Source organism: Filicampus tigris, chromosome 15 (genome assembly GCF_054856515.1).
Source record: "Filicampus tigris isolate MCC_2025a chromosome 15, RoL_Ftig_1.0, whole genome shotgun sequence".
Taxonomy (NCBI): Eukaryota; Metazoa; Chordata; class Actinopteri; order Syngnathiformes; family Syngnathidae; genus Filicampus; species Filicampus tigris.
Genome location: NC_141231.1, coordinates 6,343,856 through 6,370,111, shown reverse-complemented (window position 1 = coordinate 6,370,111; position 26,256 = coordinate 6,343,856). Strand labels below are relative to the sequence as shown.

Sequence of the window (26,256 nt, the reverse complement as noted above, 5' to 3'; positions counted from 1 at the left end):
CTGAATCACTGGGCAGGACAAACATCCAGGTAGTAAAATGATCAAATCCTGCCATGCTTTCACTCTCATTATGAAGCCTTCAAACTGTGGATTCAGTTCAATAAACCCCATCGATAAACACAAGCACGAGGTCAGTTCTTCACTGGGGTGATCTTGACTGTACTTGGCAATGAAAAGAAGCAACACATACTCCAGAGAAAGTGATTGTTTTCATGTTGGCAAGCCCTCCCCATATTATTCGATGCCACTCCTAAGAAAGTCAATAATTAGGGTACTTGCTGTGATATATTAACTAGACTGTTTGCTGTTTCGTGCCAACGACTTAACAAATCACTTGTAGAATCAACATGAACTAAGTCTTAAGTATGCGCGAGGTACAATATATATTCATCAGTATGAAGAACAGGGCGAAACTGTCTAGTGTATAGAAAAAAAAGAATGCTGTTCTACTCAACAATCTTTCCAAGATGAAAGTTTTATGGAGTTGTTTGATCACTTCAAAGGTAAAGAAAAGAGTGCCCGCCCTTCGCTTAATGCAGTGTGCCTCAATGTCAAGCACTTTATAGCACAAGCGCTATAGGAAAGAATTTGAATCGGCTCAAATTTTCTAAAATTGCAAAATTCTGTGCATGATTTCTACAATTTACACAAATGCATATTGACGGAATACTTGGATTTCTGCTGGTGGAGTTAAGGATCCCCACTGAGCATCATTGAATGAACCATATTGCCCATTTACAAAGCTTTATCAGGTATCATCAAAATGTCAACTACTAAGTAAGACACTTTATTACTTTGTGTACAAACTCTTCCCCAATGATGACGTGAAAAGTCAGTGAGATAAGATTTGTATAAGATGTATTCACACATGGCAAGCGTACCACTTCAGTAGTACATAAACTGGAACAATACACAGATGGGCTTCAACTGCCCACAAGTGGAATGGAGGGATGGAGCTTAAATGTACATAGGGGTGCAGGACATTGCAGTGTTTGGAAACCGTTGATGCAATGACAGCGAAACGTATTTGCCACAGGTATGTTTTTAGGTCTAGTTCTCAGATTCTTGGCAAACATACATACTATGAATTTGAAGCCTGAGCAGACGTGAGCATCTGCGAGGCATTTGTGGAAGGAAAGAGAACAAGGAACAGAGGGAGGAACGAGCACCACTTTCCAAGCACCATCCCATGGTTTACCGGAATGTTGGTGAGCGCCTGGTGTGTGAGGTAATGTCCTGTCACCCAGTCCCACCCTTAGCCACTGAAGCTCACCGTCTCATTGGTGCAGGGCTAATGGCAGTGACGTTGGCGGCCTGCTGAGAGTGAGGCCGTTAAGCGCTAACGAGCGAGGGCAATTATGCAGTTTACCTAAGCCCGTCTCATCAGGGGAGACTGGGTGGTAGCGAGCGTCGACCGCAATCTAACATATAGGAGTTGGTGAGCGTGCGATGGCGGAAAGTTGAAAACAGATGGGTCTGCTGAGAGGATAAATGTCCCTCAGTCAGTGGTCCCCTTTGCTGAACAGAACAAGGCCAAAACCTTGCATATTAACAGCTTGAAAATGTTATGTGGGGTCAACAGTGCCACGAAAAAAAGCACACCAACCGCACTGAGGTTTTTGCATGGCAGAGCCACAATAATAATTGAAACGGGAAAAGCAAAAGGGAAAAAGGAACGCCATCCCAGAGGTTTCTTTTTAATGTTACCACACGCTTATGTCACTGGCACGCTGCCTGACGAGGTCTGTGCGGTTTGAGGGAATGTTGGCGAGGGAGCCCGTGCCAAAGGAGCTGGCTTTCCTCTCCTGCTGAAAGCGGCAGCCCAGCTACTGTTGTTGTTTTTTTTTCTTCATCTGTAATGTGAGTATCTGCTCTACAGTAGCCTTTACACAGTGCTTCCGATTGCTTTTTTGGGCACGTTAAGACAAAAGTGGGCCACCTATTTTCTTTTTTAGCATTGGCTTGCTTGGCTAGCCATTGGGATTACACAAACGATTCAAGGTTGAGGTTTGTGAAACCTGGGGTCCATTTCATAAAACAGGTTTAATGAAAACTCAGAGTCTGCTAACCCTGAAAATAGGGAAACTCTGACTTTTCCGTTTAAAGAAGGGATGTAACTCAAACCAGAGAAAGAGGGGTAACTCTAGCCGGTTTCAGAGAGAGAGAGGTAATTTAAGCTCCCGGTCAGTTACTGCAGTAACAGACTCTCTGAAACTAACCTGGTCGGGAGCAGGTTTATCTCAGTGAACCTCGAGTTTCGCTCTGTCTCCGCCCTCTTTCTGAGCCACACACTCCTTTTCATTTCCTCATTCCTTCAATTCGCCCAGGCGAGTTTTGTCGTAGCGTAGTTCTGCCGTCTGTCATTAAAAAAAATCGCAGTCAGCATATGAGAAGTCCATTAGGAACAGTATCACTGAAAAAACTTTGTTGAATTTACTCCATTTTATTTTGTTGTTTTAAGTAGACTTTACATCTATTAAATAAATGTATCTGGATCCAGATGATTTAATTTTGTGCAACTGCCACTTAAAGTCAGTAAATTCAACATACCATTTTTTTCAATGTAAGTAGAGACAAACGTGACGTCCTTATGATAATGAGGACGTGGATGAAGGTGGAGCAGAATTAAATATTCGTCGAGAGATCAGACCACGGTGTGATGTTTTAGCATTTAAAGAAAATTATCTTTTTGAGTGGTACTGTTTCACGTGACAGTCCATCATCTATATACACTGAAAAAAATGGAATGTTGAATTTACTCAATTTTATTTCATCAGATGGTTGCATTTAATGAAATCATCTGGATCCAGATAATTTTTTAAAGGTGCATAGTCGACTCAGGAAAGCTATCTGGTTTCAAGTGGTTATATTTAGTGCAACCACTTGACAAAATAAAATTGAGTGAATTCAACATCACCCACCTATTGTCATGAGCTGTTTGTCGCGACCGAAAAAATGAGATCCCGGATACAAGCGGCCGCAAGGGGTTTCCTTAGCAGGGTGTCCAGGCTCTCCCTTAGAGATAAGGTGAGAATTTTGGTCATCCGGGAGGGACTCAGAGTCGAGCCGCTGCTCCTCCACGTTTAGATGAGCCAGATGAGGTGGCTCGGGCATCTGATTAGGATGCCTCCTGGACACCTCACTGGTGAGGTGTTCTGGGCATGTCCCAGCGGTAGGAGGCCTCGGGGATGACCCAGGACACGCCTTGGGATCCCTCCGGAAGAACTGGAAGACGAGGCTGGGGAGAAGGAAGTCTGGGCTTCCCTGCTGAAGCTGCTACCTCCGCGACCCAACCTCGGATAAGCGGTAGATAATGGATGAATGAATGGAATGGATGAATTCAACATTCCTTTTTTTTCAGTGTACACTGAAATATGTTTCTGTTGAATATTTACTCAATTTTATTTCTTTAACGTGGTTGAACGAAATATAGTCATCTGAATCCAGATACATTTTTCAATCTACTACATCTACTAAATTAATGTATCTGGATCCAGATTATTTTATTTTGTGCAACCTGATGAAATATAATTGAGAAAATTCAACCATTTTTTTCAGTGCACCCCCATGAGATTATGCCGAGGTCTTAACTGTTTGAACAATGTTTTTATATTCCACCAGCTGTTAAGTGCGCTTCTCCCACGCGAGATTGCACCTAAATTAAATAAATTAATAGGTAGAAGCAAGCAGTTTTCCTCTGTTATTGTATTGTGATTGCAAAGGACTTGAAACCTCCGCATATATTGACCCGAACAGCAATGTTCTCCCACGCCCCTCCCTCGTTGCCATGGTGACTCGGCGAATCGGGGCTCCATTCATGCTGTCTTTTCATAGTTGTGGTGCACGCGCTTAACTCCAGGTGAAGGTACGCCGAGTTGAGTAAACTGATTAGAATCAGCTGTTCTGGAACCGGAAACTCAGAGTTTCCTATCTCAGAGTAGATCAACTCGGACTTTGTGAAATAGACCCCTGGTGATGGTCTCGCAAGCCATTGTTTTATATGAACATAGCAACTCCACATGTGTGAAAATGAGCAATTTTGGTAATTCAGAGGTAAAGTTTTACCATTCTGACACATACCAACAATTTACCAACTATCAATAAATTTTCAAACCAAGAGAGAGGTTTCCTCAACATGTCTTTGCATCTCCTAAAATTAGTTTGAGTAGCTTGTTCATACTGTTTGCACAAATTTTGTCAAAATGCTGTCACACAAGGCTTAATCTGTCCTAAATCTTGACTTTTCTCAACCATTTTCAGTTAGTGGGGTCTTGCCTACAACATTTGATAACGTTACTTCTTTTGTTTAATTGTCAGGCAAGTGGAGAAGTTAGATTCTAATCCAAATTTTACTGAAGTCCAGATTGGTTTTCACTCTGAAGTAGAGGTGTCAGTAATTATTTACAACTCATCGATTATCAAATTAATGGGCAAATATTTTAATAACCGAGTATGGGTTTAAAGCCATCACTTTTGGCCAAATCCTCTGATTTCAGCCTCTCCACGGTAATTATTCTCTGATTTATATAGGCCTTCGTGAAAGTAGACTCATTAACTTTTGCGTTTAACAAAAATGAGACATTTGCAAACATCTACTTTAACTTTGGAAAAGAATGACCGAACCAGTATGTGTATCAGTTTCAAGAAGGTTGGTGAGCCAATCCCTCTCGTGTGATATTGCTTAATAGTTTAGTTGCATTTTGTAATCCCTAAACAATAATAAATAAACAATGATTGGTTAATGAACTGTAATCCGGGAAAATGGTTTTGTAACTCACTTGAATGCAAAATTAAATTTTATCCCATTATTCAATGGAATATTTGACAGAAAATTTGATTCTAAAACTATTCAATAGTGACAGCCCTACTCTGAACCATGACAATAACAATTGCACATATTATTCTACCATTACTTTATATTAATCCTTCCAAGCCTTATTCATGTATTTTACACCTCAACACAGATGATCTTCATGTAGAAACACTTTCTGGCAGGGTGAGAGAACTCAAATGTTATCCCCTTCTGTTGCTTATGTATAATTAAGGGTGGCGTTCTCAAGGGATACCCGGGGCGGTTGCGTCAGAGATTGCCTGGGCAGCAAATATCTCAGGAGAAATCACCTGCCTCGCTGTTTCGTCTGAAATTAGAATCTGCGCAAACACCCAACATACACGCACATGTGAACTCATGTACACACAAATACAGTGGTTAGTTCTCAATTCTTCTCAAGTCAAGCACCATATTTAAAGGCTTGATGATGAGAGAATAATGTCTTGATGTCAATTGTAGCGTATTTAATTCCCCAGTCGAGTCGAGGGTGTGCAACATGAACCACATGAGATTCAGTGGAAGAGCTGAGCTAACCACTGAACATGGTCATTAATGTAATCAGCACATATTTACCACTGTTTTAGTCAACTCAATCTGCTCATTTCAAGGTATTTTACGACAACAGTGGTAAACAAAGAACCATTTTCTCTGTTACTTTTATTCAGCGACATCATCTCCAGTGAACCGAGTGAGGACTGTCAGTCAAACTAACCCTGCTTATGACCAATAAACCCATCTGTCAGCGCATCTGACCCCTTACATTACTGCATGCCATTTAAAGTGGCATCATTACTGTTTCTCCAAAATTCATTCATGAATTTACTCCGTCTTTGCTGTTATTTTCAGACCATTTACTGTAATCCTTAATTCTGCGGAAGAGTGGATAGAACCACCAACCACTACTAACCACTTGGAAAAGGGCAAGTAAGTTTTTGTCACATCCAATGTTCCCTCTAAGCTGCGCACGTGCGCAATTGCGCACTTCTCTCACCCTCCTAGCGCACATGATGACGCTCGCGCGTCATTCCTTCATTTCCACCCCAGTTTGATCTACAAACAGGACACTTGCCTTACCGTCTCAGTAGTGCAACCGAGCGTGCAAACTCATTTGTTCTCCTACAGTTGGAAACATACATTGACGCATATACACTCCCCACTGACGAGACGCTGCAGGGCGCAGGCAACACACCGACCGCGCCATTCAGGAAGTCCAAATATGGGCGTAGTTTACGAGCGCCTTAAATAAGGCTATTTCGCGCGTTTCAGAGGTCAGGTGACTAGAATTTTTTACGTTTTACTAAATGACATGTTTTCCATTATTTATGAGTGGACAATGTGGGACAATATTTATACAGATTTTATTGAGATTTAATTATGCTTAAAATGACTGCTAAAATAAAAGTAAACAAGGGCTGATTTTATTTGTCTCAAATCTCTATTCAATGATATGTTCCATGTTGATAGATTAGATAGATCTATTTTGATAGATAGGGGTTTTCATTTTTCTGTAACATATCTACGTCATGTAACATGTTCTGATCTCAGGTTTTGGACAGATGTGATACTGGTTTGGCCGGCGTGTGCATGTCTGATTGCTCACAACGGTCCAAGGAATGCTCATGGATTTTTTGTGAATGCTCAGACGCATGGAAAATTAGAGGGAACATTGGTCACATCCATCAAGTTCAAAACAAGTAGAAAATTGGAAGAGTGACAAAAGATGGAAAATGTCTTGAAAGGATGTTGACTGGTCTTCTAAATGTTAGACTTGTCCTATACGTTTTTCCAAGATTCAATAAACACATTATTTTAAGTTGGATAAATAATCAAAATCCATGGGAGAAAATAAAACACTTTAAAATAACATGTAATTAGAATAAATAACTAGGCAATCTTACTACATAAAATGTGTAATATATTGTCATGGAGTAGAGTATTTCAAACCAAATATAACAGCGCACATTATTTATACTGTGGAAATTGGAGTACTGAGCCTTAATGTGTCCATGCATCATTAACTTGCATCTTATCGAAACCACACTCAGCCGTCCTCACTGTTGGATATGAGATGCTGCGTGATCATTTTTAAAATTAAGCAGACAAAAACCTAACCAAATCAATAAAAGCACATGCTCAGCATGTCAAAACATGATATATGGATGTGAGTCCTTATCGATTTTGCTGCTTTAAAGTCAAAGATAAAGATTTATGTGTAACAGGCTGTCAACGCACACACATTTTTTGTTACACACACATGCCAAACTTAAGATTTCGTGCAGAGACACGATCTCTCTTTCTCCTCAAGTGCCTTCTTGTGCTGTTGTTGCCTTTCTTGCATCCGTAAAGATTCCTATCGCAGCTGCTCGCTTTGCCGAGGCACACACGGAATCAACACTGTCGTGGGACATCAAAAGCAACAGATACACAAAGCCAACACAGGACTTGTTTATGAGATCGGGTGGAAATGATGTCCTATCCTCAACATGCTCATTCAGAATATAAAAAGCAACCGTTTGCAATGCCGCAAAAATGTGCCGTCCTCTATCAGGACATCTCTCGCCAGACTTTATCAAAGCGCTTTGAAATTAATCCACAAGGGATGAAGCGAGCTATTAACAGGACAGGTGACGTGATTTAGTTAGAAAAAAAAACAGCTCATTTGCACAGCCAGTTTTTCAAGTGTGTGACAAGATGGCGTACATCCATCCTGGAGAAATAAGATGTATATGCTCCATGCCAAGGAGCACTTAAGATGTTGAGGTGCATGTTAGTTATAGCCTCGCCTCTCTTTCTGGAAAGAAAAAAAAAACACTGCAAGGACCACAATGATACACGGAGATGGATGGATAGAAGAGATAAAAACCTTTGGTAAGTCTAGCAGAGAACAGAAGCGGAAACCCATAGACTCGAGTATTAACCCTGATTGGCATCGGAATCACTTTTGAAGCATTGTGGCAAAGGGTATTTGCCTAATAGAATGTCGATTGCGCAGGGATTAGCAGAGGAATTGACACAGATTGAGAGTGAGGTGTACCCAAAGCACAAAATTCTGAACCCAAAGAACATTTTCACAATAGCGGTTTAGCCATCCGGGAAAGGGTCAATCTTAATCTCATTTATGCAAGGTCACTCAACGCTCTCAACGTTGGCCCACATTTACTAACTGGCCACACCAAGAAGGAGGGTGAAATTATTAGGGTTTAGGTGTGTCATGGTTAGTTTCAGTGTTACAGCTAGGATTGGTTGTGGTCAGGGACAGGGTTAGAGTTATGGCTAAAGTTAGGCTGAGTAATTGTTAGGGATGGTGTCAGAGTTAGAGTTATAGCCTACAGTAGCTCTAACTCTAACACATTCCTATTCATTACTAATTCCAAACATTCCTACCACAACCAAATAACTGTAATGGCTGTTGTTAGAAATGGATAGGAAAACTTTAAGGTGACCTCTTTTTTTGGTCAGGAGAAACCTAAAGACCTTGACACAGACTTTTTTGAAGAACTGACAAACCCACACAGATAACTCCTGTTCAACAATCAACCTACCCTCAGGTCATGCAGATAGGGTTTAGTCTACAAAATTAGTTCCATGCTTAGTAATCACAACTTCATGTTCCGTCAATGTAAAGTTGCCATGGGCAATCATTGAACTACAGGTCGCTCTGTAGTATCACAGTCTCAATCTCCTTATGATATTAAAATCGCTCAATTACTTCACATTTACTGCAAGGATATTGCATTCAAAGTTGTGTGGAATTCCCAAATCAAAAGAAAAATTATAAGTAATGAGAATGTATGTGAACCAAGTAGAAATAAACTCATGTCTCATGACCTTTTGATCTGCACATGTGGTCTCTATGTGGATCGACTGCCTTCACGGCACAAATTGTTACATCGACACAGTAAGTGATTTTCAAATCCTCCCTGACCACAACCATCCAGGAATGCACTGACATTTTACAGTGATCATCAGTAGCAAGAACTAGCACTGTCAAAGTCCACATGACTTTGGAAAACTCCAGTGGTTCTTGGTATGAACATTAATGATGCATAGTAGAGTTACTCTCACATTAAAGAAAGTGTGGAAAGATTTTGAATCTTTTAGTTGGTTTGGATGCCTTGAATGCTGTAAAAAGACTGGACAATGAACAGAAATAATAAACAAGGACTTGAAGGAGATGGTTTTATGTAGCACATGTCAACGCCCCAAGGGGAATTCGAGGGTTGTGCCCTTCCACATACGTGCAGCTTTGTGTCTACCTGATATATGCATCGCCCTAATGATTTGTGCCATCGCGTCGCAACGGCAACAGATCAATGCTTCCACCATGCTCGGCTAGAATCAATGGCTTTGTGTCCCGTCTTCTGGAAGCATTACTTTAATGAGAGAGGCAAATTTATGCACCCGCCATAAGAGGGGGGAATCTAATTAAACGTCCCAATCTTTAAAATGACTTAACTGGCAAACCGGCAAAAGAAGTTGTTTGGCAAAAAATGATGTCATCTGCGGATTAAAACGAGAAGCATGAGGAAGCTATGAAAAGATGGTCGAACAAACAGACCAATATTTGTGTTAACCCTTGATAAATCCTAATATCATAACGGGATAGAGAGCATGGTGGCAGTCTGTGGGGCCTAACAGTCAAAGATTCTAGGTTTGAATTTCAGCTTGGGACATTTGTATGTTCTTGTGTTTGTGTGGGCTTTCTCTGGCTACTCCATTTTCCCCTCATATTCCCATAACATGCATTTTAGGCGAGAGGCTAAATTGCCCATATGTGTGAATGATCTTTGTCTATATGAGCCTTCTCATTGACCACCGATCAGTCCAGGGCCTAGTGCACCTCACTCTCAGAGTCAGCTGTGACAGCCTTCAACTCACCTGTCACGCTGAACTGGACAAGTCGTAGAAAATGAATGGGTGGATTGGCATAGAAGTCTTAAAAAGGGCACTACCTTCGTAACAGCGGGATAACCAGCTGCAACCTCTCCCGAGCAGTAGGGCTTCTTCTCGTGGGAAACCTCCACAGTGGATGCCCACTGGTCCAGGAAGCCGCTGGGCGTGTAGAGGCCGCAATCTCGAACGCCGGTCTCTCTCTCAAAGTCCTCGCAAATGCCATCCCCGTCGTAGTAGTAGCACATGCTTGGTTCCTCTGAGAATTGATGCAAAAACAACAGAAGATCGTCAAACTCTTCAAAACTCTTCCTTCACATCCTCCAGGTCTTCTACCTTTCGGGACTATCCCTTTGATCCCTATCTCTTAACAAAGAGAAGATATCTGACCAAATACAGAAAGGAGGAAAAAGAAACTACATTCCAGAGAGGTTCAGAAGGAAAAAAACAAAAGGAATGATTTAAAGCAAACTGTGATAACATAAAGGTGGTGTAACAGTTCCAGAGACAGAAGGGAGTGTGCGGGTTGGTACGGGGTATCAGACAAAATCAAGAAAAATACAACTACGGTACTTATTTTTCCAGACCCACACCGGGTTCAAAGTCTAGAAGTGGAAGCTTATGGGGCTGGAGGAGAAGGGCCTCACTGCTCACAGCTAAAGCGCTGTTAGCTGATGGGGTTCCATTTAGGAGAATGGGGAGGGGAGACGGCGTTCAGTGCCAAGTTGGCCAGGGCCTCCTTCTCGAAATTCCAGCCCTCCCCAGTGCGGTCCAAAAAAACGAAAGTCAATTCTGTGCTACACTGGATGGTGAACTGAGGGGCTACTGAGGGGGCACAGATGCTTTGCACTTAATGGGAACAGGAGGTGATGGCAAAACTGAGACAGAAGGAAGCTCAAATGGTAGCTCATGAGAATTTACAGAGGAAAAAAGAATAGTGTAGGCTAGGAGTCCACTGTTGGATTTTGGATCATTTAAAGAGAAAATGGAAAAAGTGGAAGAAACAAGGCATTATTTTAAAAGCCCAGTAATAAGGGAATCTCTCAGCTTTATAACATTGGTCAACCAGCCAGAGCACCTTGTGCGTAACGCCAAAATTTCGTTTTGAAGACATTGTATTGCAACAGCAAAGTTACATAAGAACCTCAGTGTCTAGATTCGCTGATTTCTTTGGCTTCTAACACTGGTTTTGTTTCCGTTTTTTCCATCAATCAGCAATTTACAACCTTCAACAAGCATGCATAACCAAACCAATTACAAAGAAACATTCAAAGTCCAACTCCTCAAATATCGCAAAAACAAGGGTAGTGAACAATTACTGTACTGTACTGCCAACATGTTTTGCAAGACTTTCAAGCTTAGCATAGAAAGAATTAACTCCCCAAGTGCATTTTCCTTTGGCTATTTCTGTCTCTTTTTGCAAAGCTAGCACTGAATGCCACCACTGGTGGCCGTAGAAATGAACCCTATACAATCTATTAACAAATTAGCTAATTAGAAATGGCTTTGGTTGTTAGGTCATTTCAGTTCAGGATACTTATATCTTCTGGCTGACTTACCAAGGCAAAAATAATAAAAGAAGGAGGGAAGGATGGAACCTACAGTGCACATGAGCTTAGTCTATGTAGGCGACTTGTATTCTCCCTCCATCTGTACCGTTGTTTCAATGCCTTATTATTAATATTAATAATAGTGTTTAACTTATTCTTACACTTCTTGTACTAAAAATATTGCCTGAACAGCCTGTAGGGGGAGCAGATAGAATGTCCCATCATCATGCTATCCAAATTCTGTGCATAACTACACACACACACACACACACGGACAAACACACACACTTGAGCCTTGCAATTGGTGGAAAAACAGCACGGCCAATGCAGTCATCCGGCAATCCAACAGGAATTAAAGCAGCCACTTCACAGACGTTCCCACATGCATGCGCCTGCTCGCATGTCGTGTACATGTGCAAACACATGCAACAAGGAGAACAGTGCGGGGAGGTCAGCGGGGGGGATCTGGGGTACGGTCGGGGGGAGGGGGGGGGTGCTGGTCTTCAGCAGGAGAGCAACACAGGAAACCCATCCATCTATTGGTGAAAAAGAATGTCGGATATGCCAGTCATTTAGCAATTTAAAATAGGATGAGTCACTCCTTGGAAATGTAATGATTTCCAGACTTTTTAAAAGAAAGGCAAAGCTTTGAGGCTTTCTGAGTGTATGGATGGACTTGCAGGCAACAAAATATGAATGTAATTGACTTACCAACACAGTTGAAGAAAGGTTCTTTCTTGCACTGGCTGGAGCAGCCGTCACCATTCATGGAATTCATGTCATCACACTCCTCTCCTTTGGAACTAACACATCAGGAGGTGGTTAAGGAAACATCCACACTCAGACTTGCCAAACAACATACAATCAAACGTCATACAGTAGAAGACTCTCTCCGTGTGTACACTGACTGGGCGCAATACAGTTAAGGCACCAGGCATCTCCACAAGAATCCAATTGTGAAAATGTGTGGGTAAAATACAGTAGCCTATAACCACAATAATAAACACAATGAGGCTGCCGTATTTAAGTATTGGCGTGAAAGGAAATCGGACTCAGCCAAGCTGCACCTCTCTCTCTCGCTATATATATATATATATATATATATATATATATATATATATATATATATATATCCTGTGAAAGGAAATCGGACTCAGCCAAGCTGCACCTCTCTCTCTCGCTCTCTCTCGCTATATATATATATATATATATATATATATATATATATATTACTATATATATATATATATATATATATATATATATATATATATTACTATATATATATATTACTATATATATACTCTAAATTGCCCCTAGGTGTGATTGTGAGTGCGGTTGTTGGTTTGTCTCTGTGTGTTTGGCTGGCAACCAATTCAGGGTGTCCCCCGCCTACTGCCCGAAGACAGCTGGGATAGGCTCCAGCACGCCCACGACCCTAGTGAGGATAAGCGTTATAGATAATGAATGGATGGATATATATGGCCATTCCACCTATCCGAGGGACAAATCCATCTATCCGCCTATGATGGACGCCCATTTTGTAGGCGACGTTAGACGGGGGTGGAGTTTGTCGAGGGAAATGCTAACGGAACCCATTTAAAATGATGGTCTGACAGACATATAGGCCATTACTATTTTGTCTGGCTTGCCAAAAAGGTGGATAGACAGATGGCTGAAGAGTACCACCAGGGTTTGGCATCGTATTGAATTTGGACAATTCCGGTTCCGATTCTTTGATTCGATTCTGGTTTTTGAGTCCGATTTTTAACAAACAAAAAAAAAGTTACTTTACCATGAATTACTCAAAGGTCTGTTTTTAACCAGTAGATGTATTTTTAATAAACATTTTTGTATTATTGTTTAATATTATTTTTCATAAGAGCTTTATTCTTTAGAAGTTCAAGACAATACATTAATGCAGCTGTTACTGAAAGCATGCTACTGAACACCAACTGATTGGCTAACCTTGCCTTTCTGTAGAAAGAAAATATATATGACAAATACAACGCTGCATTTTAAGGACAAGCAAGGAAAGTCTATCTAATCTAAGCAGTCTATGTAACCATATGCTGTATGTGTATGTACAGTATGTATGTATATTTGGTTTAACTACATATGCTATAAGCTAAATATTAGCTGGATATGTGCATTTGTGTGTTGAACTTGTTGGCTCATTGTAGGCATTAGACGTACTTAGCCGATTCTGACTTTGCGTCATGAACCGCATCGCGTCACTTCTATGGCTAGGCGACAGCCATGAGCCAACCGGGTAGGGTCACCGACCCGCGAAGGGCGGCTGCTGCCACCACAGTGTTAGGTGCTCAGCTCTGTATGTATGCATATATATATATATATATATATATATATATATATATATATATATATATATATATATATATATATATATATATATATATATATACACATATATATATAAAATCACGATTATTTCTTAGTCACGTGTAGGGTCTCTCATATTGTACAAATTGATATGTGTTACAGCCCACTCTCAGGAAACATTATATCCAACATGTGACTACGGGCAGCAAAGAACGGGGAGATCTGCAGCCAAATGGAAAGTAGGCACGACATTACTAAAGCCCCCAGTTCAAGAACACTTCATCAAGAACTATTGGAGAAAATGCCTGGTATGAATGCTGTAGGTTTGGCTCACCTTTGGATCCATCCATCCCCACAGTAGGTTGCCCCAAGTTCATGCACCAGCGGTGGGGAAGGCTCGCTTTCGCTACGACTGGAGATGGTTTGGACCTGATAGGTGTACGGAACATGTGGCTCCACATCCCTTGAGATACAGAAACACAGAGAGAGAGCCTAACGTCACAAAAACGGCTGTGCATTTCAGGAAAACGGGAAGACTCCAAGCAACGTCAGAGCGAACCACAATTACTAAAAGATTATACGCTGCGAAGACATTTGGACCAGCCTGGTGGAAAACTGCATGTCGGGACGTTGTGTTTTGCGGCATCTTTTTAGCAGCGACGCTTCCATGAGCCAAAACACACAATACCCACAGACGCTCCCTTTGCTTGTCCATCATAGCGAGTCAAAGAACCATCATGAGGAACACACAAGCGGAATGGTTGGAATTATTGAGGACTACTCACTTTACGGATGTATGTCGCCATGACGGTTTCTTGAGTCGGCATGATAAGGAAGGCTGAAAATAAAAGGTCTGAAAGGAAAAAAACAATACTTAAATGAGAAAACTTAAAACTATAAAGAACCCAAAAAAAGGTTTAAGAACTAAAAAGGAAAAATAATCAGTGGATAAATGAAAAACTGAAGACCATAAGCAAACAAACGAGAAAACTGTAAAAGTACAAAAGTGCAAGCAGCCTTTTCTCACATGTATCCTATCCTTTATAAAAAAATAAAATAAAATAAAAAATATGCAGCACTCTTCCTTGCAAATGTGTCATTTACAGTTTTCTTATTTGCTTATAGTTGAGTTCATCATTTATACTTGATTTGCTATTCATGGTTATTATTTCTCATTTAAGTTTTGCTTTTGGCTTTCAAATGCCCTGCGTAGTGTGTTGATGTGTGTGTGTGTATGCATGTGTGTGTGTGTGTGTGTAATTGGATGTTTCACACATTGTTTTATTGTTTCACACAGTATCCAGTGCCAACTACAATATTTTGTTTTGTTTATTATGTATATGCTTATGTACGTACGTACAGTATATCATTAAATGTTGCTTCAGATTGTAGTTGTTTTGCACATAAATAGCTATGAACAAATAAGATCATGTTATCTTTGTTCCATTCACCATTTTTTTGTGGTATACTATGTACAGTCCATCCATCCATTATCTGTACCGCTTCTCCTCACAAGGGTCGCGGGGCGTGCTGGAGCCTATCCCAGCTGTCTTTGGGCAGTAGGCGGGGGACACCCTGAACTGGTTGCCAGCCAATCGCAGGGCACACAGAGACAAACATCCGCACTCACAATCACACCTAGGGGCAATTTAGAGTATCCAATCAACTTACCATGCATGTTTTTGGAATGTGGGAGGAAACCGGATGCCCGGAGAAAACCCACGCAGGCACGGGGAGAACATGCAAACTCCACACAGGGAGGCCGGAGCCGGGATCGAACCCACGACCTCTGAACTGTGAGGCGTGCTAACCAGTCGACCACCGTGCCGCCACTATGTACAGTTCTATATGTAAATAAACATTTGTGAATTGTCCTCGTATTGTTTCACACAGTATTTATTGATTACAAAAAAGACAATACTGTCTTATTCGTTCTACTAGTCAAGTATTTTCACACCCTATAATTTCTATTGGTGTGATATTTAATATGCTAGAAATATTTGTAAAACAATTTATATTCACAATACTAGGGGAAAAAAGTTCACAGTTTCCTACTCTTTAAGCATAATAAAGCCTATATCTTGTTGTTTAATGTGTAACGGGAGCTGCATGTATACAGTATGTTTTGTTTAATCATAGCAGGGGTAAAAGGGAGGAACAAGTTTGGGGGCAGAGTTGGTAAATTAGGGCCAAATAGGACTGATAGATAAAGTAAATTGTTTCATGTGGACCATCAAGTTTTGTAGGAATATCCTATGGAATTTCCAAAAAAAAAAAAAAAATACAGCGATGTTGGAGTGATTTAATGTTTAGCAGGACGGAAAGTGGATTTGGATGTCAAAGAATGATTTTGATTACTGTGCGAGAAGACTTCTGGTAAAACGTATTTATGTGATGTTATTTTATTTATGACATCTCCAGCTATGGTCCTTGGATGCTCTTGTATGTATTATTTCCATTTCTGTTGCATTTGTTCAACACATTCCAGACAGACAAGAGCTGCCTGTCTGTATGTCATGGGGAAAAAAAAAACAAGTTTCATTGTTAAAAAAAACTTGGACATTTTATGTGGTGTTTTTTGTATTATTAAAACAATATGTATGATCTTAAACACCCTCTTCAATGCAAACTCATGCAGTGTTGGGATACGGTGGCTCCGCTCAAACATGAACAAGTATGTAGAAGCCATCTAAATGAATTAGCTTAGCATCTTAGCATCTAGCATCTTTCGTTTAAGTTTCGTCTTTGCACTATTCAGCTTCTGCAATGCCTCAAAGCTATTCCAACCATAAAACAAGTCTGATGCCCACTGGGTCGTGAGTCGTCACTCACATCCTGCTTCAACCACAGTTTCTCGGGCAGCCAGCACCTCCATCACAATGATAGCGACTGTGGCTAACAAAGCTTCACTTCTACGCACACAAAATGATGATCAGTTTGATGACTCAATGGAGTCCCACAAAAAAATGACCACAGCACATCCTGTCCTGGCAATGTGGACAATGGCGGGTTTGATGGAAGACAAACACAGAAACAATGGGCTGCAGTCGTTGCGGTTGTGTCAAGTTGAAGCCAGCGTCTAATTCGCTACTGGTGGACTGAAATGACTGAAACGACCACTTGGTTGTGGGATCAAGAAGTTTACCATTCTGGATGTGGGACCAACTAATTAAGAACAAATTTTAAGAATTATTTCTTGTTAAAACACAATGGCCATCATCTTTTCACATCTTTCCAATGTGTCAAATAATGTTTTCAATTTGTATTGTGTTCCAGAACAGGCAGCAGAGTGTCCGAATGCTTAGCACATCTGCCTCCCAGTTCTGATGTATGAGGTTCAAATTTCGGCTCTGGACTTCCTGTAGAGTTTGCATGTTCACCCCGTGTATGTATAGGTTTTGTCCAAGTACTACAGTTGCCTCCCGCATTCCAATAATTTACATATTAGGTTCATTGTATATTTTAAATTGTCCTGAGGTGTGACCAGTCTACAGTGTATTTGTGACACTATTGAGGATCCTAAGGGAAATGGATGGATCAAGGATGATGACACTTTACAAACAGGGGCACTTTAAAGCTTTACAATTTGGTATGTATCCAAATTCCTAAAACATATCCGCCTAAAGTGTTTATGTTTTTTTGTTTGTTTAAAATCTCACCATGCATTATGACAGCATATCTCGTGACGCCTCAGGGCGCCTCTTGTACCTCAGTTTAACCAGCACCAAAGGATTAACTCTGTGTATTCTAAAATTTGACATTTTCATACACTTTTTTGCTGATGGGATTTTTCTGGTAACAGAAAATAAAATAGAAAAGACTCTGGCAGTGTCCACTTACTTGCATCCAACATTGAGCGAATGTTAGTTGGAGATGGCCAGCCAGTAGTCAAGTAGATGACCAAGCAGAGAAATGTTTGCTTTTATTAAGCGCTATTACAGATTTTATTGAGGTGAGTTTCAACTTCTAGTTCTGTGTCAATATGACTCTGATCGAGTATTGAGTAGCTTTTTATGAACAAATGCCTTGGATATGGTTCTGGGACGGGTGTCATTCATACAAGTCCATAAATTTGTGCTGTTCTACAAGAAGGAGGGAGTAAAAAAGGTAGACCGCTATGTTAGCGTCTGGTGTTGGCTCTCACAGATTGAATTGGTTAGCTGCCAAATGCTTGTCTGTCATGCTTTAACATTTTGCATTACCTAAAAAAAAATAATCTTTTATGATTGTGACTGTTTGTACTCTGGAATGAATTATTGCAATTAGAAGTGATCTTAATGGGACCAAGTCCAAGTACAACTAACATCACGGAATAGATTGCGTTTGAATTCCTGGTACCACACTACCATCATGCTATGACGGTTGGAAATTAGACTTTACCTTGGGTGTTGAGAGTAAGTAAAGATTTTAATATAAGTACACAGTTGATTCAGAATCCCATAAAAAATGCTTCCTATTTTAGTGATTACCGGTAGATATATATGTCTCACACTACAAAAGACTTTTCTGTGGTTGATGTTGAGGCATGCATGGCAGGTTTATTTATAAACGGTCCAGGCTAATCAAAATGATTTACAGTGCCAAAGGAGTGTAGTAGAAATAAAACAATAAGCGAAAATATAAGACACTATAAGCCCAAGACATGTCATTTTGATGGCTGAATATCCATATTCACGGATACAGATCAAACTAGTCAATCAACCATCTTGGATCACCTCATCATCCATTTCCCGATCCCCAGGATTACAGCACTGAACACCGAAAGTACAATAAAAGTAATTATTTTGTATTCACAGAAAAAACTCTGCTTTTTGTCAAAATGAGATGGGCACAGCTGGTGTAAATACATGCAGAGAGAAAAAAAAGAGTGAACTCTTTCCTTGCTGATGCTGACTATAATGTTTGGGGACAGAAGAGATGAAAGGTAAAACAAGACACTTGTAATCCATTTACATGCCGGCAAAGAAGTCAGCCATACAAGTCTTTATCACTGATAAGATGTCATTCGTTTGTGGATCCCGACATTCCTCTCAAGAAGCTTGTCGGAAAAGAATGAGGGGTTTTTATCTTGAGGCCGTCTAAAAGTCTAGTACAAGGTAGATGAAATATACCTTCCAAAGTTTGTAAGCGTCCACTTAGATTAAAAAGAGTGTTATTGTATATCTCGTGCGTTCATATGAAGTTGTTTCTTGTATCTGCTTGTTGGTCTTTGCTAAGAGATCTTGGATAGCTAAAACAGACAAACCTTTAGCTATCTACAAGAACAAGAAACAAGGTAAGAATCGTTTTGTCAATATGGGAGTTGATATTCATCTATTGTTTTGATGCTTTTTAGAGTTAAATGGGCTGCATTTATTTTATATAGCCCCTAATTGTCATTCAAATTAATGTTCAGACACAAACATGTCTTTTGATGTCTAGATGTCTAACTCTAAAGCAGGGGTGCCCGAGTCTGCAAACTCTGAGAAGCCTGATAATGATCCTGATCATTTAAATCAGGTGTGTTGGAAGACGGAGACATCTATCTATCTATCTATCTATCTATCTATCTATCTAAATTTCGGCTCTGGACTTCCTGTAGAGTTTGCATGTTCACCCCGTGCATGTATAGGTTTTGTCCAAGTACTACCCTCTATCTATCTGACATTCTGGTCAAACAACAAATTGCACAAAACTTTGTCGTTTCAGTTTTGAGTTACCACTGTAACAAAAACAAAATCCAATTTCGCATGTCTTTTCACGGAAATTTGAACATCGGAGGTGTAACGTGAAAGATACAAATCTTATTCGCTTGTGCCTTCACCAAACTTAAACAAAGTGGTACATTGACATTCACAAACTAGGCACAGCTTTGTGCATTCAATTAATTCAATGTGTGTGACAGACAATTGCTTTCAACACAAATGAGTCTTGTGTGATAAACTTCACACTCAACCTTTCCTCTGCCTCGAAATTAACTATGTTCGCATAGAAACTGAGTCGTTCATATGCAAAAACAAAACTATCGTAGATACTCTGGAACACAGTTATAAAATGTATCATTTTCCAGCTTCCAAAACGCCGGTTCCATGTGGATGAAATGATGATGGCCAGTGTTCAAAGAGGCAATGAATTGGTAGGAGATTAAATCCGTCCCAAACACGAATTAGGGTGGTTTACTAAACTGGATTATTTGGAAGAGCTGATTTCAGGTGTACCTTGATTGATCTGTGTTTAGTAGCCCTCTCAACAAAGGAGCCATGGGGATTGTCATGAGATATTATGGGAAAGAGCTGTCAATCCCTAGGTCTTTCCCAATTAGAGAGGGGGTGTGGGGAGTTACTTCTCTGGGAGGTCCCGTCACATCAGTTCTGAGATAGCCTTTGACCCAGTGACAGCTCTGAAACCCACATCACTGAGAGGATTAGCCCATCGACTGGGGTGCCTCGACTGAATGGGGGTCAGACCAAATCCTCCCCCTACCCCCCACTCATGCATTCTCAACCCCCGAATGTTCTCCTCTACCATCTATTGGCCCTCCCCGATGATTTAACCCCAAATAGTCCAACCTTCAACCCTACGCGTCTCCTCTTCATTTCACACGTCCTGATTTTGCACCATAATTTATCCTTTTGTTTTGACCTTCCAGTCTTGGGTCATTCCAAACAAACCGCCACCCAAGAATGGAGCCGAGGAAAAAACTCCAATGGCTCCTTCTGCTCAGTTTGATCCAGCTCAGGTAAAGGCCAGTGGTCTGACACTAGAGAGCACAGCAGACCCTCAAGAAGGAAGAACATTTGTGATAAACAAGACTCAGCTAAACACTTTCTTTTTTCCAAAACCAATTCGTGATGGCACCCTATGCCAGGGATAATGTTTTCAGAACTCCATTTATATGTATTGTGTTCTAAATAAACAAGCAAGTATGTGTTTTCTTTGTTGCAATCACGCTACAAAACCCCTCTGACCAGTGACAAGATTCCATATGCACTCAAGAAGGTAAACAGTAAACCAGTGCCACTGACCTCGACCGCGGGAATGCAACCGCAGCTCATGAAATGCGCCGCAGCTTTTAAACTACCTACAGTAGGTCAATATTCAATGAGGTGTGCCAAAGCCTCCCATCAAATAAAATGCATCTTACTTGGTGCAGCCATTGGAAGACCTCCTGCTGTCCAAAACCAGGAAGTTGTTGTGAGGGCACTTTATGCAACACAAGTATCATCGCTCCATCTTGTGTAACACCCATACTCACCCTTCGAATCTTATCAGGCGATTTTCCTTCTCATGTGAACCGCGCTGACGGCATGATAGCAAGATGGCACAACACACATCGGTGCCACGTATAGCACAAATCTTTGGCAAGTCAGCACATTCCGCAAGAGCACAGCACTAAACTCTCACCACAGTGTGCACATAATACTTTCAACAAGCCATCTGTTTGCCCTTGCTTCACGGAACAAGGAAAAAAACAAATGTGGGCAACGATTGACCTGCGACTTTGGAAATACATGTCCGACCGCAGGTTTGAAACTCTAAGAGAATCGGTGGCTTACTCATTTTCCGCGGCGGCACTGAAAAGGAAATCCGCTATTGCGAGACCATGTTTGTGAGTTTAGTTTGCTCACATAAACAAACACACATCCACTTCACTGTGACATAAAAATCCCTAATTACACTTCCACTTTAAAGCAAGTGTTGAAGAAAACACTACCTCTGTTTCCTGACTTTCCTGGGATACTCAATCAAAATACACAGGACATGTATATATAACAGTTTATTATTATACATACCTGTGTCTTTTTCAATAATTTTACATGTACCAAACCATTAGGTCATGGTCTTGTCTCTAGGTTTTAATTCACAGATTTTCCAAGGGAGCATCACAAACAACATGGAATGTTGACTCAAAAAGCAATTTACCTACCAGGTGACTCACCTGTCTGTATATCGACGTGACGGTTCATTGAAAATGAGACCATGTGGCGCGTGGGTGAATGGCGGCTGGCGCAGCAGACGGTAGCGCAGTGGTTGGCAGTCATTGCACAGAGCGCAGTCTGGCTTGGAAGCCAAGAGGGTGGCGTCGATCTCCAGGTGCTGCTCCATGGTGAAGAACTGCACCCCGAAGACTTCCTCCTCAACGTCCAGCTTCAGGGTGAGTGCGGTGTCGCAGAAGACGTTGCTGGGCCCGAGGGAGATGTTATTGCCACTGACGGTGAGCAGCAGGATGTTGTGGATAGCCGGTAGCGCTGTTTCTTCAGGGCTGAAGAACGTGACCCAAACAGTCAGCGAATCCGGCACCAGCGGATGGGGGAACTCCAGCTGGAGCATGCAGCCCTGGAGGGGGCACTCGGACAGGCCGACAATGCCCTGCTCGATCCCTGCATTGGGGCTCCAGGTGCGCACACTTGGTTCGCAGGCCTGCTCAACATCTGGAGGGCCTGAGGGGTACAGTCACAAAAATATAAATGTCAAAAAAAGAACAACAAAAAAAAAACATATTGGCAATGCAGAGGTTTAGTGGTTATTGGAACATGTCCGTTTGGCGATGACAATGTTCTGCGCGGGTAGTTCCTATCACATTTCCAAAACGTGCTTCTTAGGTGAATTGATGACTCTAAATTGTCCGTAGGTGTAAATTCTAACATGATTTGGTGTTTGTCTATATGTGACCTGTGATTGACTAGCAACCAGTCCAAGTTGTAAAATGACTCCGACTCAAAGTCAACTGGAATAGACTCTGGCTCGTGATTACACTAATGAGGACAAGTGCTAAAAAATACAGATTGATATTAAACAAATCATTGCTACACTTTTCTTTCAGCCAACCATTTTCTAAAGTGCTTGTCCTCTTCAGGGTGGTGGCTGAACTGGAATCTTTAATCCGGTAATTTCTCTCCTCTTATCTCAAAGGTGTAGTAAACTCCTCCTTTGACTGATTGGCAGGATTAATGTTATAAAAATGAATATATTACCAAAAATTATTTTCCTATTGCAGTTGATCCATCTTTTTGCCATTTTTTTTGTCTTTAATTCCCTGGATTGGATTGTTTCTTCTTTTATCTAGGGTGGGAAACCAGTTCATAAAACATGACTACAAAGTTGTAGACTTAGTGGCTTTCTGGCGTTACCTCATTTTCAAGCCTGCTATTGGGTTGCTCATGTGCACGAACTTAGCTTCTGGTTAACTGCTCCTGATTTCCCTTGGTGTAGATGGGAACTATCCTTCTGTAGGGGTTTCTCTCTACCTGCCCTCCTTTATTCATCTTTACCCACAAAACCGTCATTATATACAGACAACCAAGTGGTTCGCATACTCTTAGAATGTGTTATAAGTTTGGACGGCGCTTTAAATTTCGGGATGCATCCGCCTTGGCCCATTACGCAACAAATGCTTAATTCCTGCATTGCTTTTAGACGGTACTTTCAATGTGGTATGGCAAGGGTATTAAACAATTCAAGACAGTACAATGTATATGGACACGGCGTATTTGATCGTTTTGCTAGCGTAACTTCTGCTTATAACCTCCTGTCGAATCATTTGTTTCATTTTTTTCAGGTTTGTGATTTTGTTTTCAAAGGTTTTCCTAATTCACCTTTTTAACCTTCAAGGCAGACCTGGGAGCAATTGTTCTTTCTTAATCCACAGCAGAGGGGAACAATCTCTAGTATTTATGACTACATTTTGGCCTTAGGCGACCCGTCGGGCATTAATATTAAGATTGCATGGGAAATAAATTAGGCATGCAAATAGATGTTGACTTCTGTGATTTACCAACTCCTGTGCTCACCTGGGACTTATCCAGTTTAAGGTTCAGGGTCCATTTTCCAAAATCCAGACTTTCTCAAATATATACAGATGTTGTGCATAAATGCGAGAAATGTCATGGCTCCATGTGACCTTAATCGTATGTTTTATTCTAGTCACAACCTGGTTAATTTCTGGAACGGATATTTTGGTACAATGCCCGCTGTACTTCAGGTGAATGGGCAGCCTTCCTCGTTGGTTTCTACATTTGGTATTCCAGAACCTCTCTTGCATTGAATTGTACACTCAATAGCCTTCACATCTTTACTGGCAAGACGTTGTTTACTACTGCAGTGAAAGTCTCCTAAGTTATCCTTCTTATCTCTCCGTGGCTTAAGCACACCATGTTCTTTTTGAAACTTGAAAAGATTAAGTACACTTTAAGGGGTCCACTGATGGAATTTTCAAAAAAGAAAAAAAAAATGTAACCCCTTATCTCTTACTTCACAAAGTTGAAGTCATTGCCCATCTAGTTGTCTCCCTGTTTTGTTTTTGTTTTTTACATCTCTAACTAGCATTTTGTGCTAACCATGATATGCCAAGCCGAGGTGAGGTGGGGTGGGTGATGGGTTTACTGTGCATATATAATTTAATGTTTTGCATATTCAAATGTTACACATAACTATATTGTATAATTTTTATTATATCATTCTTTGAGGCAATACAAATATTTTGAAAAAAATTGAATCTATCTTAGCTCACTCTGGGCGAAAGGCAGAGCACAACCTGGATTGGTCAAAGGAGCAAATTGCAGAGCACACATTTACAAAACCATTCACATGAATATTTACACCTATAGACAATTAGAAGTGAACCTAACATGGACATTTTTGGATTGTGGAAGGAAGCCGCACTCGCCGATGTCAACTTTGAGGCAACCATGAACACATTGCCCACGATCAAATACTATATTTCCACTTAATGTATTCAAATAAAAGCATACGCAAATTGTGTGAAATTAAATGTATTATAAATGAATAAAACAAATGTTAAAATATCACAAACAATATATTAAATAAAAACTAAATAAAAAAAAAAATGTGCGTGCAATTTTCCCGAACGGCTGGTGTATTTCCAGGACGTTCTTGGCCATTACGGCTGCCAGCAGGAAGGGTATATCTTTGTCTCATTTATTATATTACAAAAACCTGGCATTTCAACAGTGGTGTGTACATTTTACATCCATTGAACATAATGGTGCAATGATGCATGAAATCCAAACAGGATGCCACAATGTTCTCTTGTGTGTGCTTAAGGCTTTGGATCTTATTTACGAGGGCCAACAGATGGAGAATGTGCATCCTAAAGGTTTTTCTTTTTTTAATTTCTCAAGCATGTGCACCTCTTGCGACATGAAGGTGGAGGTGAAACTGAGAGTTCATTGTGAGTTCTTGCGAGCCAAACGAGGTGTGTACCTTGCGAGAGGGGGGCCTGCCGTGAGGGGCTCTCAGTTCAGCAAAGTCATTACAACCCCGAAGAGTCACAAACGCTCCATATTTGGAGTCGGCACACAGCTAACTCGCATTATCCCAAGTGACGTACGCTAACATTCATCAAGCACTTTGAGAAGCCAGTGAGAGGCAGACACTATGTTCTCCCCCGATTTCCTTTAGTGCACTTCCAAGCTGGCGAGCGACGAAGCCATTTGCTAACCTCATTTCTGGGCACCGTGCAAAATTCCACTGTTTAATCAAGTGAATACTGAATATGCTTTCCAAGCCACATTATCTCAACACATTTATTATTGTACTGTAACTGCGTGTGTGGCCAGAGTGGAGGTAAATGAAAGAAGAAGAATGTGGAAAAAAGACAAAAGTAAGGCTGGTACAGAAGTATTTACTGAAATACTCGGAGAGCTTCACTTTACTCTGTGACCTCCTGCTGCAGGCCTCATTTTCGTTGCGTTTTCAAGGAGCAAATCAGCCGCTATGATGCCCTACCGATGCTCCTGCACTACTGTTCAAATGCTTAGAGATGCAAATGCAAGCATGGTCAAAATATTGCAGGTCAAGTCAAAACCACAGTACTTTACAGGTGTTAAAGGCACAACAGAACATATTTCCATTTGTGAATTTATTATTTGAACAGACTTTTTCTATTTTTAGAATTCTTGCTGTGGCGTACATGCTCCCACAGAGGATTATTATTATTATTATTATTATTATTATGATTATTATTATTATTATTATTATTATTATTATTATTATTATTATTATTATCATTATTATTATTACTATCAGTGGTAGTAGTAGTAGTAGTGAAGTTACACTACTTGATAAGGCTTTGGATTAAGTCTAATTTTTGTATAATCAGTCCCAGTGTATGTTTGTTTTTGGTTGGCTGCTTTTTTTTTTTTTACTGTTTATTTCTTGAAGTAATCTTTTGCCTTTTTATGTGTTCTTGTTTCCTTGCTGTTATTGTATATATTATAAGATCAATATGGTATCCATGAGTTCTCAGGAAAGTGCCTATATATGAAATAATTATTGTTGTTATTATTATTATAATTATAGTATGGAAATTCTATACACGAAGAGCCCAGATTTGAACCCACAACCTCATGACTGTGAGGCGGATGTGCTAACCTCTTGGACACTGTGCCACTTGTTGTCATTGTTGTTATTTTTATTACAACTACTACCTATTATTATCATTAATGATGATACACTGAAACTCACTTACCAATTTAATGTACTGGTAATAAAATTACACTGTAAATCCGAAGAAAAAAAAAGAAAAAAAATATTAACTGGAGAAAAAGGCAAAAATAAATAAATAAATACATGTTTTAAAATGACTTGGATCAAAAGCACTGGCCATCACTGACTTTTTCCCATTGCCTACCGTAATTTATT

At 40.5% G+C, this 26,256-nt stretch overlaps 1 protein-coding gene across 2 annotated transcripts in view; it reads right to left on the bottom strand.

The window, feature by feature from the left end:
• Nucleotides 1-26,256, bottom strand: part of pappaa (pregnancy-associated plasma protein A, pappalysin 1a) — a 100,537-nt gene that overhangs the window by 45,488 nt on the left and 28,793 nt on the right. For both annotated transcript variants that reach the window (XM_086054144.1, XM_086054145.1), the window contains exons 7-10: nt 21,533-22,034; nt 13,949-14,077; nt 11,983-12,074; nt 9,784-9,980 (exon numbers count right to left, since the gene is read on the bottom strand). In XM_086054144.1, the coding sequence (XP_085910270.1) occupies nt 9,784-9,980; nt 11,983-12,074; nt 13,949-14,077; nt 21,533-22,034 (920 nt within the window). The remainder of the gene's footprint in view (nt 1-9,783; nt 9,981-11,982; nt 12,075-13,948; nt 14,078-21,532; nt 22,035-26,256) is intronic.